Here is a 15,985-nt window from a genome sequence, read left to right as displayed (position 1 = left end):
ACAACTCGGACTTGAAGAAAGACAATTGGATACCTGTGTTATTAACGATTTTAAATTTCTATATATTTGCATTTCGTGTGATTTAAAGTTAATGTACCATATGCATTTATTAGTGCTTTGGTTTCAATGATGATGACAGTTTTACTTTGGGAATGAATAAAAACGCTCATATCTTTTGCTAGTGCATATTCATAAAATTGTTTTTGTTAATCAAACAACCATAAACAATGCGTATAAACTGTTGCAAAAGCCCATATCAAAAGGAATTCATCTAGCAGACATACAATAAATGCTATAAAGTTAACAAAATATTGACAACAGTTATGTGCATGGGTACTCATCAATGACAGTAACAATTGGATCAAGATTTCAATTAGATTTTTAATGGATTTAACACAGTTATAGACACTGTTCTAAATTCAAAATGTCTAACTAAATTTAGCCTCTAGGAATTTTTTTTCTTTTATTTCATCTGCACCCATCTGTGATCTATCCGTTTTTACAATAGTACTAACTGGTTGAAATACGGTCTTTTAAATACACTTAAATTCGTTACAAAATGCATGCCATAACAGAATAAAACATAAATATTGATTAAAACAACAATCTGCTTTTAAAGGGATTTTTTGTAGATTGGAAAAATGAACAAATTGTCATAGAATTAAAAAATGTATACATTATAACAAGCACAAGAATACTCTTGACTAAGAAAAAAGTATTTATTTTTTTTACTCAATTCGGTTAATTGTTAATCATCAACAGAAATCAGAAAAATAATATCATATTTCTAAAGATCTTTAGTGTACATTTATCAAGAATATGTATAATAATTATAGTGTTTGAAACTCCAACCTCAAAAGCCTGCCGTGAAGTCAGATTGAGTCAGAACATGTTAGTTTTTGCTTCATGAGGTCTCATAGTATTTTAAATATTTTGTCATTAAAATAAGTAGGATCAAAAAAGGAAAATGCATGCTGCTGAAAGGGGGCAGGCTGGAAAGCCAGATCATTCTAATGACATTATGGAATACTTTGATAAATCTAAGGAATCTATCAGGCAAACACTTGCAATCGAGATGGTTTATTCATTTGCCTATTACTAATATCAGTAATACATAAAATATAAGTGGCTTGTAACATTTTTTATGTTGAGCAATCTAAAAGGTTAGAAGGAAGACCAAAAATGAGCGTGGCACAGCATCATGTTATATCGCTCTTGATCAATCCCTATAATTATTGAAACTATTGCAAATATTACAATTATGAACGCAAATTATTATAATGACATTTTTTTTAAAAACAAAAATCGGTCAACAGGCACTTTAGTGTTTTTTTTCTTAAACACAGTTACATATATATAAACTACAATGGCATTCAGGCTGTTGTTGCTCATTGACATTCCTGTATGTATGTTGTCATGACATTCATAAGGAATGTTCTTTTCATTATGTAAGAACGTTATCTAGATTAGATATGCATACTGCCACAATGTGAAAAAGTCTGTATCTGTGTACTAACATGTACATCCCTTTGCATGCTGGGAAATTTGTCGTCTGCAAAACTTTTATCTGCTGAATTTCTAAAATTAGCATTTTCTTCGATTTTTTTCAAAGAATACTATCAGAATAGCAAACAGTTTGGATCCTGATGAGACGCCACGTTACGTGGCGTCTCATCTGGATCCAAACTGTTTGCAAAGGCCTTCAAAATTCGGTTCCAGCGCTGAAAGGGATATAAAAGCCTACATGAAAAATGTCATTCATGATAAACACCTATTGTAAATAAACATAACGTGTATAAGATAATATCTCTAAGTATATTGTTAATACAAATAACATGTATAAGATAATATCTCTAAGAATAATCACAAGTAAAAATCAAATTTAAAACTGTAAACACAAGTTTAACTTTATTTTTTTTAGTAAAGTTTGAAGAACAAAACAAAATATATATATATGTACAAAAGTCCCCCTACACTGACGGGAGGCGGAAAACTACAACGGGCGAGGCATGGTCAGGGGTGATAACCCCAAAAAAGGGTTAGGGTAAGGGTTAGGGGTTGGGTAAGGGTTGTGTTTAGGCTAACCCAAACCCTAACCCGACCCCTAACACTAACCCTAACCCCCCCTTGCGCAATACCATACCATGCCTCGCCCGTTGTAGTTTTCCGCCTCCCTACACTGACTGACAGAAACACAACTATTGTAAGAAATTATAACTATTTTAAATAAACAAAACATGTAAATAGTATCTCTAAGAAACTTCTCTTTAACAAGTATGAACTTACTAAAATTAGCTTGAGTGCGAAAATTGTTTACATGTATCAACCTGTCTAGCAGATTTATAATCAGGGCATTAACTTAAATTGTTTACATGTATCAACCTGTCTAGCAGATTTATAATCAGGGCATTAACTTAGAGAAGTCAGGAGTCAAGTGACTCTCTTGTTAGCTTTTAATTCCATGAAAATATCAAATTTTTGAAAAAAAACAACAACATCTGTGCATATCCTTTTTTCAATCTTTGAGTGAAAAATAAAATAGTAAAATATCATTATAAGAAACAAGAAATATCTTTAAAAAAGATATACGGCGTTGATTGTGGTCGATGTTTATGAACGATCAAAAGTTATCTCTATGAGATAAAAGTAGCGGATGCCATTTTTTCTGCGCAGTTCTTAGCTACATCATAAGCAAATCAATTACGGGATGTTGCGCCAGATTTCGTGGCTTATTTTGCTTTATGTGATATTATTACTCAGATATCTATATTTACAGAATGGAAAAACACAAGAAACATGAAAATAAACGAGTGCATATAGGTCAGCCGGCTCGAATTTTATTTAATTGCATAATTATAGTATAGTGAATTATTGTGCTCATGCTTAATAAACTGGTCTAAATGGATAAATATTTCTTATTAATTTTATCAAAATTGGTCCTTATCATGCTAATGTTGAAACCATATTAAAAATCGATGATTGACATACCACAATAATATCGCCGAATATCTTTATTTAGTATCTTTCTGATCAAAACAGACTTCAAGTGCACAAAGTTTACGAGACGGCGTTTATATAAAGATTTCTGCAACTGACCGCAAACTGACCTTGATACCTTGCGGATTGGAATGCAATGCATTACAGTCACTACGTTATTGTCAGTAAGACCGGTGTAACACAATGATCGCAACCCCTTCTGCGAACTCCGGTGATGAACTGTATATAAACTCTGATTTTCACAAATGGCCGCGAATTGACCCGAAACCTCGCGGGTTGAAATGCAATGCAAGTAAGTACTAAATATGGCAACATAGCCTTTAGTATAAACGCTTTTGCGCTGGTAATTCTCTGAAAATAAAAGGTGAACGCACAAACTGTATTTATGTCGAAAATTGATTGTAAAACTGTTCTATCTATTGAGCCTTTTCATTAGAGATAAAATTGTTTCATGCAGTAAAACAGTGTTACAAAGATGCGGATATGTTTCCAATGTTCTGGTGTTATACTCAAATCAGCCAATGGAATAAATGAAGTGTATTCATTCGTACCTAGCCGCGGGAAATTTTATTTGAGTATTATTGGACACTTACAAAGGTCAAGTCAGGGTGAAAAGCTGGCTTAATACAGCTTACGCCGAAAAAAAGACAAGAGTCAAAGAGTTAAAATGAGAATCAAATGAAAGCCCTGAGAACCGGTTTGTTCTCAATTCATGATTCTCAGAGCATTTCTGAGAACAGCTGCACTAACTTCACTAAAATATCCATCATATTATTTATAAATACTCAACAAATACCAATAACATTTTCATTTAAATCAATATTATTAAGAGCAAAAAATATTTATGATAATGAACAACAGTGGTGAAATATATATCTCCAAAATGAGGTAGAATCAAATAAAATAAAAAGTTTGGGTAAATATAAAAAGTAAAATAGTTATAAGATAACATACATAAAGTAATGCAAAACAAATAGACATACATGTACAGTAAAGCATTAAAAATATCATGCATATTTTTGAACGACCTTATAACACCGGTTTATTTGAGACAAAGGATCAAAACACACAATAAGCTTGTTTTAAATACTTCTTATATCATAATGGCCCTATTATGCATGTATATACTTTCTAAGTAATACAGGTAATCTGTAAATGGCAAACAATAGAGATTATTTACCACTTATAAAGGTAACATGAAAAAATAAACTGTTACCTGTAAATCTAAATGTGATTAAATGAAACACTATTTCATGGAACAATTTTTTTTTTCTATATTGAAACAATTTTATAATAGGATACAGTTGTACTTAAATTGATGAAAAGTGAGACATATCACTTCCACCAATGGAAGGTTATGGCATAAAATGCTTTTTTGCATTCAATAGTTTCATGTTGATATATACAGGTTCCCAGGTATCTGGAGGTGATGGTGAATCCCAGTGATTCCAAATCATATACAATACAATTCAAAACATCTTTTTCTGAACTGTCATGTTTCCATGGACCAAGCTTAGCATCGTATGCCACAGTCTTATCCAAGTTCCGAAGTTTGCAAAGACACATGTGATTAATGTTGAATTCATCGTGCCCGGGCTCATTCTCGTTTTTGAACAACAAAACATTAACATCAAGGGTTTCCTTTGTAGCAGGACAGCCTGCTGACTTTATAATTGAATCCATGCAGTCTGAATATCCGGGATATTGACTTCTGAGGTTATGTCTTTGTATTTTTGCCAGTATTTGCGGGTGTTTTTCCAGTTCTTGCATCAGTCCATGCAGTCCAAAGTAGGCTGCTTCTCGATACACGTACTCTGATATCGCTGCTTTTGGAATATCACCGTAACGGAGGTAGTTGAGAATATGAACAAAGCAATCCCCATCTGCATCTATGAAATACCGACCATCTTTGTCAAGAACCACAGAATATTTGCCACTGAACATGGCTGCCAACATGTTATCAGGGCATTTGGTAAGTGTCAAGTGTGTTGTTGTGAAGAAACGACCGCCGACATTTAGTTCAATTATTGGGGGAAACTGAAAAATTGAAATGTGCATCTTCATGTAACGTCAGTCATGGTGTTGTTAAATGTTCTACAAATATAAAACCATACAAAAATGAATAAATTATTAATTCAGTTTAATGCTTTAATACAAATCACATCACATTTTATTTGTTCCCTCAAATGGAGTATAGGTATGGTCTTCTCTTTTGTCCGTCCTTTTGTATTTGAAGGAATTGAATTTTACCAATTCTTGTTTCTGTCGTACAAACTGTAAATAAATGCATCCTTCCCTCCATCACAAGTTTGTTTCTGCCCGAGGTCTTAGACCATAGTGATATAAATTTTATGAAACTCGATATGCAGCCTCCCTTTAAAGTGGACATGCCTTAAATTGTTGTCAGGTCATCCTCATCAAATTAATTACCGGTAAAATGGAGTTATTTGCCCTTTGATTATGTATCTTTTTCGGTCCTGCACAAGATCTCAGACGGAGATAATTAGAATGTTATGAAACTTGATATGAATTATCGTTATAGGACGGATATAGGCATTGTTTCCAGGGCATTCTGGTCAAATGGTTTTCTTGGAAATGTATTGCCCTCTGATAATAAATTCGCTTCTTATTGATTTTTCATTTCCGTGCGTAATCTCAAGAACTAATGATCCAAATAGATGAAGCTTTATGTTTACTGTTTATAGGTATACATAGGCATAGTTGTCACGTTGGTCGCAACTAAATTAAACTATTGGGTTGGCATATATTTTCAGGTTTTTCTGCTCAAATTGTCTAACCCTTTGATTAAAAATAAGACACTTTTAAATTTTATGTTATTGATCAATGGAATTTGATGATTTTTGTTCATGCAGTGCATCCCTTACGGTGTAACATTTGCATATTGTGATATCATTACGCTCTTTTCGGTTTTCCGGTAGCAGTAGTGTAGATATGTGAACATTGTTAAGTCACTTTGCACCAATGGTTTTAATAAGGAACGAGATTGACGTTACATTAATACTAGTTATTAATGATTGTATGTTTCAAGGTTTACGAGACCTAATAATGCTAATATTATCACAATTAATCAATAGCGATCTTATTAGAGGAATAGAAAGGATGTGCAAACATTGTAAGGTCATTTTGCAACCATGATTTAAACTACATGTACAGTCTTAGAACAGATCCAAAAGTTTAACACTTGATCTCATTCTTTCAGTTAACCCACTAATTAACAAAGTAAATGATCTGGAAGTATCCATAAGTTTAACAAATATTATTGTGTTACATTGAAAAAATATGGATTGAAAGCAGTACCCATAGGCTCCTGGCTTATCCATGTAATCAGGTATCTTATGCACATACCTGATGTAATCAACAATATAACATGTCAAAGCTGGCAATACACAAAAAGTAGGTCACGCCCACAAACGTCATTCCACATTTTTTCTTATCCATTTTTACTGAGACTAATAAATATATGTGGCAAATCATTGTTTTATTGTTTGTAATTCAAACATTTCAACCATAAATAATACCTTGATGACTTCTCCTTCCTGCATGGTTTCTTATTTCATCTAACCACAACACGACCTAGATTGTGTATTAATTAGATTGTTTACACGTTTCCGTACTTCTCCGTGGGATTAAATGGATGATTGTCATTGGCTACGATGTTTGCAATGAAATTCCTGAGGCAAATATTACGATTATAAAGTTTTTCGACACCGCGAATTCAGCGGGAACTCTATCAACATAATGGGACCTAAACCTACCCCATCAAAACAGGGAAACACACTGTTCTCTTACTTTTCAAAGAGTCCATGCCCACCTGCAAAGGAAAAAATCGAGAACACCGCAAATGACGTGTTGTCACCGAAGAAATCTCCAAATAGACCTGCGAAGAAAAAGCCAGATATCGAAGGTTACACTCCAGTATTGTTGTCTGTTACGTGGAAAGCATAACAAAACATGTAATCAAAATCAAAAGAATAATTAGCATTTTTATAATGTCACAGAACGAGTGTTTGTAAATTGGAGTTCAGTCTGCTGAGACTAATCATGAAGAAAAAAAAATCAGCTGACAAGACTATTGTTTGTCAATAGAAAATAAACAACAAAATCTAGCAAGGGCTACAGATAATAAGCGTATGAGCTTTATTACGCAATTAAAATAACCAAAAACGTAATTAAATTCAAAATAAAGCGTACGAAAACGCAAATACAAATTAAATAACGTAATTCCCGTAAAAAACCTTGTGTCACGTAACGCAATTCTTATGAACACCGGGCGTATTTTTTAGACTGGCTATTTTCCCTACAAAAATGTACCAGATAGTTTATATGCCGTCCTATGAAGAAAAGAAGGCAGTCTTTCCAGCGGTCATCAATCTTTGGGGTATTATTGTAATTATTCGTAAACCGGTCCCATTTCTACTTTCATTTTCAAGGTATTCAACTCAAAATGAACGGGGTTCATTGCTTTGAACAGCCATAACTTCATAAATTGTGCAGCGATTTATACAAACTCGGTCTTAACCAACGCAAAAATAACTACTTTGTTCTGAAATTCAGCAATTGTTTGTTGTTATGTACAGTTACCTGTTTGAATTCCATTTGTATAAATAATATAGTAACCTTGGTAGATTTTGATTATATTTTATATGTCATTCCCTACATTACTTAATTGAGTTGAAAAAACAAGAGGTGAAAAACCTTATTAAGCTCAAATGTAGGGGGTGAAAATTTTCGCTAAAACTATTGAATTTACAAAAGCCCTATTGTTGTCAAAACGGGGTGAAAAACCCAATATACCCCAAAAGTTATCTATAGCCCTGTCTAGCATTATGTTTCATCTGTATGCTGTGTTTTTTTGCATTCTCAAATGAGCATAATTAAATGCGTAATCCATAGCACTCTTCTGAAATTTTACTAGTTTTTTATCCAGGCCTTATCAGCATGGCGCCCCGCTCTGCCCCTTTCAAAGCCAATTAAGACCATGTGCCCTTTTATCTAGGTCTAAAAAAAAATGTTGTGGTTTGGGTCACCCGACCCTACCTAGGAAATTGCGCAGACCCTAAAGTTTTTATTGGCCGTGCCAACCCAAAACTTTTTTTACTGTTTCTGGTAGTGTAAATATCAAAGCGATATCGACTTAGCAAAAAATGGGGATCGTTGTTGTAATGGAAAATCTATATTGGCCAATGAGAGCGCACACTTTGAATGAGCGACAACACTCGTAAGCAGTCATACCTGTTCCTGCAGTAAAATAATGCAGACGACGTGTGACGTAATTGTGTGATTTTATGGCAGTTTGTTGGCTTTGTTATCTAACACACTCATCGGTTCCTACGGTATATACCTCAATGATGAAATCTCGGCAACTTACTTAGAAGATGGATGATGGCAACCGGGTGAAATCCTCGTGGATATTGTGCATTTGATGCATAAGATGGTCAAATAATTTATTCGACACGTAATGCGCTTAAACAAATTATCGTTGAATTAATTATGCACAACTGTAACTGTTTCGTTCGATTCTCAAATGAGCATTATTATCCCCCGCTATAGGCTAATCTGCCATAGGCGGATGGATATTGTTTTTGCCTTGTCCGTCCGTCCATCTTTCCGTCTTTCCGTAAGTCCGTCCGGAACTTTTGTGTCCGGAGCCATATCTTGGAAGTGCTTTGGGAGATTTCCTTGAAACTTGGTATGAGTATATATATGGATAAGAGGATGACGCACGCCAAATGGCATTTTACCTCATCGGAGAATAATGGAGTTATGGCCCTTTGTATCTTGAAAAAATGCTTTTTTTGTGAGTCCGGAGCCATATCTTGGAAGTACTTTGACGGATTTCATTGAAACTTGGTATGAGTATATATATATATGGATAAGAGGATGATGCACGTTGGCGTTGTCCATCCGTCCAGAAAACTTTTGTGTCCAGAAGTATAATGGCGGGGGATATAAATTCAACGAATTAGCTTGTTCAATTTGTAATCTGTAACACACTTCTGAATTGTAATGCTAATGTGACATTAACAAATTCTAGCGTCAAATAAACAGTGCTTTATCCGTTGTCTCAATAAAAAGCTCGTGAACATTATGCAGACATGTGGAACGTCCCATGGAAAGTGTAGGTGTATTTTGTGTTGTATAAAAACATGTACAGGCGATTTACACGTGTTCAGTGAAAAAAACACCGCCCCGATAGGAGGCTATTTAATCACATCTTTAAATAGTAACAAATGCCAAAATTTATTTGATACTGAAGAAAAATGGCGAATGTTTGTGTTTCTTGAAATTCTTCAGCACTTTTAATGTATTTACCAGAATTTGCTTTAAAACTGGAATATACAGGATTATTCGGTTATGAGTCAGGGTTTTTTTTAACTAGGAAAATGACGCCGATATTCGGCGTCTTCCCCTACCAGAATTTTTCCCCTCAAAATACAATTTCCCCACCAAAAATATCATTTTTCACCAAAATATAATATTTTCTCTCAAAGAAATGTTTATTTTTCCTTTGGGCATTCGACAATTATCCAATTTGCACCATGTACAACGATCTTTCTCTCTCTCTCCAGAAGAACACAAAAAATCTGGGAATCCCAGTTATTCTAAATATAGCTCTTAACTTACGTCATGTAAACTGGGCAACTAATCGTAATAATCATGTGACTATTTTACTGGATACCGGTCTTGCGCTAGAAGGGTGTTTCATCAATAAATTACCGGAAACCAGTCGAATTTTCATCCGGGCTATGTGCAAGCCAAGATATAAACGTGAAAACAGCAAAAAATGTCTCACAATTGGCGTTCTTACACAAACAAAATAAAACAAACGGACTCGGAAGATACTGAACGCATCGAGGCATTTTTTAAGAAAGAATCATCGAAAACCCTTATAACCCAGCAGGATTCTGAGGTAATCAACATCGAACATTGTGAAAGTGAAAGTAGACAATCGGCAGCTGCCGCTCCTTTCCCTTCCAATACTGTAGCAGATCAAGATCATCAACCCATTCATAATGAAATTGAAATCACAAAATTGACATCGTCCCCCGGCCCCAGTACAGAAATATAGTTGAAAACATTTCCCATAATTAGATCTACACCTGCAACTTAATTAAGGACTTAGACTTTAATACGTGTTAAATGTGTTTAAGAACAAAATGGACAGAGACAAGCCTCTTTTGATGAGTTATAGACATTGAAATGAACAGTTTTTATTTTTTCCCCTAATATGTCTCTTTCGCACTCTTTTTTCCCCTTTCACCCAGCGTCCAGCGTCTTCCCCTTTCTCTAAAAAAAACTCCTGTGAGTAGTGACGGGAAAAGTAGTAGGTAAATGCAGTAATAGAAAGAAAGTATAGTTGATAGGGATGTATTAAGGAATCGATTGAAACAGGATTATGCATATCTATGCGGGAATGGGTAAAAACAATTTTTAAAAGTGTCGTTATCAATGACTTTATTGCTGTTTTTTTCTTGAAGAGTCCTAACGCACCAAATAAGGTCATTTCACTCTACAAATGTAAAAAAAATCCTGTGGAAAGCACTGGGTTAGTTTCGTGAGTGGGTGGGGTAAAACAGTGATTTTTTTAACTTTCAATAATAACATTGATATATTCTTTAATCAAGTTGCATTTATTACGTTTATACACCCGTATTTAACTTAGTTTTTGGGTGTAAACCGGAATCATGGTGGTTGTTCTGTTGGTTTTTATCAAAGGTGTAACTCCAAAAATGGAAACCAATGTTTGACCCCTAGTTCTACAATATTTCAGAGAGTAGCAGCTACAAGCCTGGGGACCTGATCTGGGGCAAGCTCGAGGGTTACCCCTGGTGGCCCAGTCTGGTGTGTAACCACCCCACTGAACACACCCACTACAAGGCTGGCAAACTGCCCCAGATCCATGTGCAGTTCTTTGACACACCTGTCTCACGAGCCTGGATCAAACAAAAGTAGGTGCATTATTTGTGGAGGAATGAAATACTGTATCTGGGTATCTTATAAATATGTTGAAATGCATCTTATAATGCATTCATGATGTTTTTAGTCATTATGTAAAGACAATATGGTAATGCTCTGGCATTTAGTATGACATTCTTTACTTAAATTCAAATAACTTTAACATCCAAAATTTCAAAAAAGATTGTAATAAGCAGGTTTTCTGTTTTAATATGCCATTTATTCACTGATTTATCTTTTATCAAGTATGATTAAGAATATTAAAGCATCCTCTTAGACCTCAAATATTTAGTTTTTAATAATCCAAGATTCAACAGAACTTTAAAAGACATACCAAAAAAAACACTTAAAAACAATTTAATGATTTGATTCTTCATTTTAGGAATACAAGACCCTACAAGGGCTCTGATGACCCTGACTATGGTCCCGGGGGCCCACTGCACACGAAGAGTGCCCCTGTGGTGAGAGGGGTGGGAGAGGCGGACAAGGCCCTTAAACTGACCAATGAGGAGAGGATGGGACTCATTGTGGAGCTCCTGCCATCAGAAGATGAGGATGACGGTGAGCTTTTATAGGCCTTTTAGTATTATTAACCAGGTTTTCTGAAGGAAAAAAATGGTTATTAGATTAGCGAATGTTGGCGGGCGGGTGGGCGCAACAAGCTTGTCCGGGCCATATCTTTGTCGTTCATTGTGAGATTTTAAAATCATTTGGCACATTTGTTCACCATCATTAGACCGTGTCTTGCGCAAAAGAATTAGGTCAATATCTCCAAGATCAAGGTCACACTTTGAGTTCAAAGGTCAGAAATGGTCATAAATTAGCTTGTCTGGGCCAAAACTATGCCATTCATTGTGAGATTTTAAAATCAATTGGCACATTTGTTCAACATCATTGGATGGTGTGTCGCTCGAAAGAATTAATTCAATATCTCCAAGGTCAAGGTCCCGCTTTGCGTTCAAAGGTCAAAATTGGCCATAAATGAGCTTTTATTTTAAAATGAGATTTTAAAATCATTTGGCACATTTGTTCACCATCATTGGATGGTGTGTCGCGCGAAAGAATTAATTCAATATCTCCAAGGTCAAGGTCGCGCTTTGCGTTCAAAGGTAAAAAATGGCCATAAATGAGCTTGTCTGGGCCATAACTATGTCGTTCATTGTGAGATTTTTAACCAGGTTTTCAGAAGGAAAAAACTGGTTATTAGATTGGCGAATGTCGGCGGGCTGGCGGGCGGGCGGGCAGAACAAGCTTGTCCGGGCCATAACTTTGTCGTTCATTGTGAGATTTTATAATCATTTGGCACATTTGTTCACCATCATTAGAAGGTGTGTCGCGCGAAAGAATTACGTGGATATCTCCAAGGTCAAGGTCACACTTTGAGTTCAAAGGTCAAAAATGGCCATAAATGAGCTTGTCTGGGCCATAATTATGTCATTCATTGTGAGATTTTAAAATCATTTTGGCACATTTGTTCACCATCATTTGATGGTGTGTCACACGAAAGAAATACGTCAATATCTCCAAGGTCAAGGTCGCCAAGACTAAAAATAGATTAATCTTCAAACAAGGGGGGTAATTATGAACAAACAGTTCAGTTTGAGTTGTCTCCCTTTATCAGAATTTTTTTTTTCAAATTGAAAACCTGGTTTTGTGACACTTAAATCCCTTGTTAAATCATTTGGCACATTTGTTCACCATCATTGGACGGTGTGTCATGCGAAAGAATTACGTCAATATAGGCAACGCCAAGGTCACTCTGTGAGTTCAAAGGTCACAAATGGCCTTAAATGATCTTGTCCAGGCCATAACTATGTCGTTCATTGTGAGATTTTAAAATTACTCGTACATATGTTCACAATCACGATGTGTCATGCGGTAGAATTACATTGATATCTCCAAGGTCAAGGTCACACTTTGAGTTCAAAGGTCTTAAAATGGCCATAAATGAGCTTGTCCAGGCCATAGCTATGTCATCCATTGTGAGATTTTAAAATGACTCGGTACATTTGTTCACAATCATTGGACAGTGTGTCATGCAAAAGAATTAAGTCGATATCTCCAAGGTCAAGGCCACACTTGGAGTTCAAAAGTCAACAAAGGCCATAGATGAGCTTGTCAATGCCATAACTATGTCATTCATTGTGAGATTTTAAAATGACTGTCAATATTCTGTGTCAATGCAGCATGTGGGGGTATACGTCGCGTCTGTGACAAAGCTCTCTAGTTATAAATATATTTTTATGCCCCCGAAGGAGGGCATATAGTGATGAGACTGTCCGTCTGTCCGTCACATTTTGCGTTTAGGATTCGAAAAATGCTCATAAATTCTATGTCGCTTCAGATAGCAATTTCATATTTGGCATGCATGTGTATATAGACAAGGCCTTTCCTTATGCACACAAATATTGACCCCTGTGACCTTGACCTTGAACTTAGGGTCCGCGTTAAGGTTTCGAAATCTGCGTTTAGGTTTTGAAAAAAGCTTATAACTTCTATCAAGCGTTTATAGGGGGCATAAGTCATCCTATGGTGATACCTCTTTTTAGCTCACCTGAGCACAACGTGCTCATGGTGAGCTTTTGTGATCGCCTTTTGTCTGTCGTCCGTCATCAGTCGTCGGTCATGTGGCGTCAACATTTTGCCTTCTGAACACTCTAGAGGCCACATGTATTGTCGGATCTTAATGAAACTTTGTCAGAACATTTGTCCCATTGATACCTCGACTGAGTTCGAAACTGGGTCATGCTGGGTCAAAAACTAGGTCACTAGGTAAAAAAAAAGAAAATCCTTGTGAACACTGTAGAAGTCAGATTTGATGCCCAATCTTCATGTAACTTTGTCAAAATGTTTGTCTAAATGATATGTTGGTTGAGTTCAAAAATGGTTCCGGTTCGTTGAAAAACATGGCCACCAGGGGGCGTGGCAGTATTCCTTATATGGCTATAGAGAAACCTTGTGAACACTCTAGAAGTCACAATTTTTGCCCAATCATCATGAAACTTGGTCAAAACATTGGTTTTATTGATATCTCAGATGAGTTCGAAAATGGTCCACATCGGTGAAAAAACATGGCCGCCAGGGGGCAGGGCAGTTTTCTCTAAATTTCCTTATATGGCTATAGTAAAACCTTGTTAACACTCTAGAGGCCACATTTATTTTCAGATCTTCATGAAACTTGCTCAGAAGATTTGTACCAATGATATTTTGGATGAGTACAAAATTGGTAACCTTTGCTTGAAAAACATAACTGCCAAGGGGCGGGGCATTTTTCCTTAAATGGCTATATATGGCTATAGTTCAATCTTGCTAACACTCTAGAGGCCACATTTATTGTTCAATCTTCATAAAATTTTGTCAGAAGATTTATCCCAATAAGGCGTACAAAAAATAATTGTTTCCGGTGGCCCGACCCTACCTAATTCAGCGCTTTTTTTCACCTGTTTGGGAACAGGTCCTGTCCCCTAGAAATTGGGAATTTTTGAGTCGCAAAATCCTTCAAATTGGGAATTTTCGCGTCGTGAAATCCATCAAATTGGGAAATATAAAAAATCATACAAATACATCAACTGGAATCTATTTTATGTAGTAAACAATGCTTTTATACACTATCAATGGCATTCTGGGATAGGGTAGATCATAAGTCTGTATAACAAATACCAGTTTATTTAAAAAAAAATTAAGAACTGGTTTTCCAGATAGAATTAATGGGTATTGCCGAAATATAACTGAAAATTGTTTAAAATGGCATAAAGCCCAATTGAAAAATTACTTTGTGTGGCAATTTGAGATAACTTGTCTAAATTAAAAGGACCAGCAGATGACCATTGTTATAATGGAAAACAGAAATTTAGGTTGCTAAATTTATGCTTGGCTGATTTCGTTTTGTTCACTTTCTTCAAGTAGTATTTTGAATTGTGACTCATTTTCTGGCTATTTATATAAAAACCACGATGCGAGTGTGCAAAATCGTTGGAAGTAGTTGACTTTTTAACTTCGCCGCGAGTATTTGAAGAGTAAAACGAAATTTCGGATTTCCATATTTGGGTTTGTTTACTACGTAAAGACGTCGCTACAAATTAACGAAAACCCGGGAAAATATTTTGTCAAATTCCGACGGCATTTCGAAATATCTATCATTCTTTTCGGATAAGGGTTTTATTTTGTATATTGAATCTGTATTTAACGAGAACGTTCAATAAACAACTGTCACGAACATGTGAAACATTGTTATCGAAGCGTACAAAACAAGGTCAATTTTACTACTATTGCCTTATTTGGTTGAATGTTTCCCCGCCAGCATTCAATAATGCCGCATTATATATGCCGGCCGGGAAACAGTCAACTTGGTAACTAGGTGGCTCCACCTATCGGCAGTTGCGTCAGCCTCATTCTAAAAGAACAACAACAACTACAACAACAACCGTTTCCTTTTCATACTTGTTTACTAACTTCTGAAGTTGTTTTGAGACAAAAAAGATAGTCTATTTTGTATTTTCTAATCGATACGAGGCCGTTTTAATATAAACTATTTGGGATAAGACCGTTTTCTAAATTGGGAAGGGTCCGTCGGCGATTTTGGGACCAGGTCCGGTTCAGGTTGGGAACAGGGCCGTTTACCGGACCCTGTCAAAGAAGGAAAAAAAACGCTGTAATTTTTTGCAGCCGGTCCTAATCTTTTTTGAGCCCAAAATTTGAAAAAATCGGACCGCGTATTTTTCGTCTTCGCTCAATAAACTTGTCTACGTTATCCGCATATTATTTTTTATTGTTATTGAAGGGCATGTGGTAGCTGGCCAATCAGCATTGAGTTTGCTCACACATAATGTTGGGTCATACATGCGCAGACACTGTACACTGGGAATACACAGTTTATCTTGTCGTCTGCCAACAATATAGCGGCCGATGGATAATGTCGTATTTAAAGATTAACAAATCAAAAGAAGCGTACCAATAAATAAATTATTTCTATGCTGATTACACCTTTCTCCCAACTATCGATCTGAATTAA

General features: G+C 35.7%; 1 protein-coding gene and 1 long non-coding RNA gene across 2 annotated transcripts in view; one reads left to right on the top strand and one right to left on the bottom strand.

The window, feature by feature from the left end:
* Positions 1–182: 182 nt before the first annotated feature.
* Positions 183–6,671, bottom strand: LOC127858693 (uncharacterized). The gene is made up of 2 exons (XR_008039022.1): positions 6,537–6,671; positions 183–5,034 (listed from the first exon to the last, which is right to left on the bottom strand). It is a non-coding gene; the product is annotated as an uncharacterized LOC127858693 (long non-coding RNA).
* Positions 6,672–6,710: 39 nt separating this feature from the next.
* LOC127857841 (DNA mismatch repair protein Msh6-like) overlaps positions 6,711–15,985 on the top strand; it is a 55,533-nt gene continuing 46,258 nt past the window's right edge. Inside the window, exons 1-3 of the mRNA XM_052394528.1 lie at positions 6,711–6,922; positions 10,790–10,967; positions 11,357–11,535. Coding sequence (XP_052250488.1) covers positions 6,757–6,922; positions 10,790–10,967; positions 11,357–11,535 — 523 coding nt within the window. The 5' untranslated portion in view covers positions 6,711–6,756. The remainder of the gene's footprint in view (positions 6,923–10,789; positions 10,968–11,356; positions 11,536–15,985) is intronic.

Source organism: Dreissena polymorpha, chromosome 14 (assembly GCF_020536995.1).
Source record: "Dreissena polymorpha isolate Duluth1 chromosome 14, UMN_Dpol_1.0, whole genome shotgun sequence".
Taxonomy (NCBI): domain Eukaryota; kingdom Metazoa; phylum Mollusca; class Bivalvia; order Myida; family Dreissenidae; genus Dreissena; species Dreissena polymorpha.
This window is presented reverse-complemented; position numbering and strand designations above follow the sequence as displayed.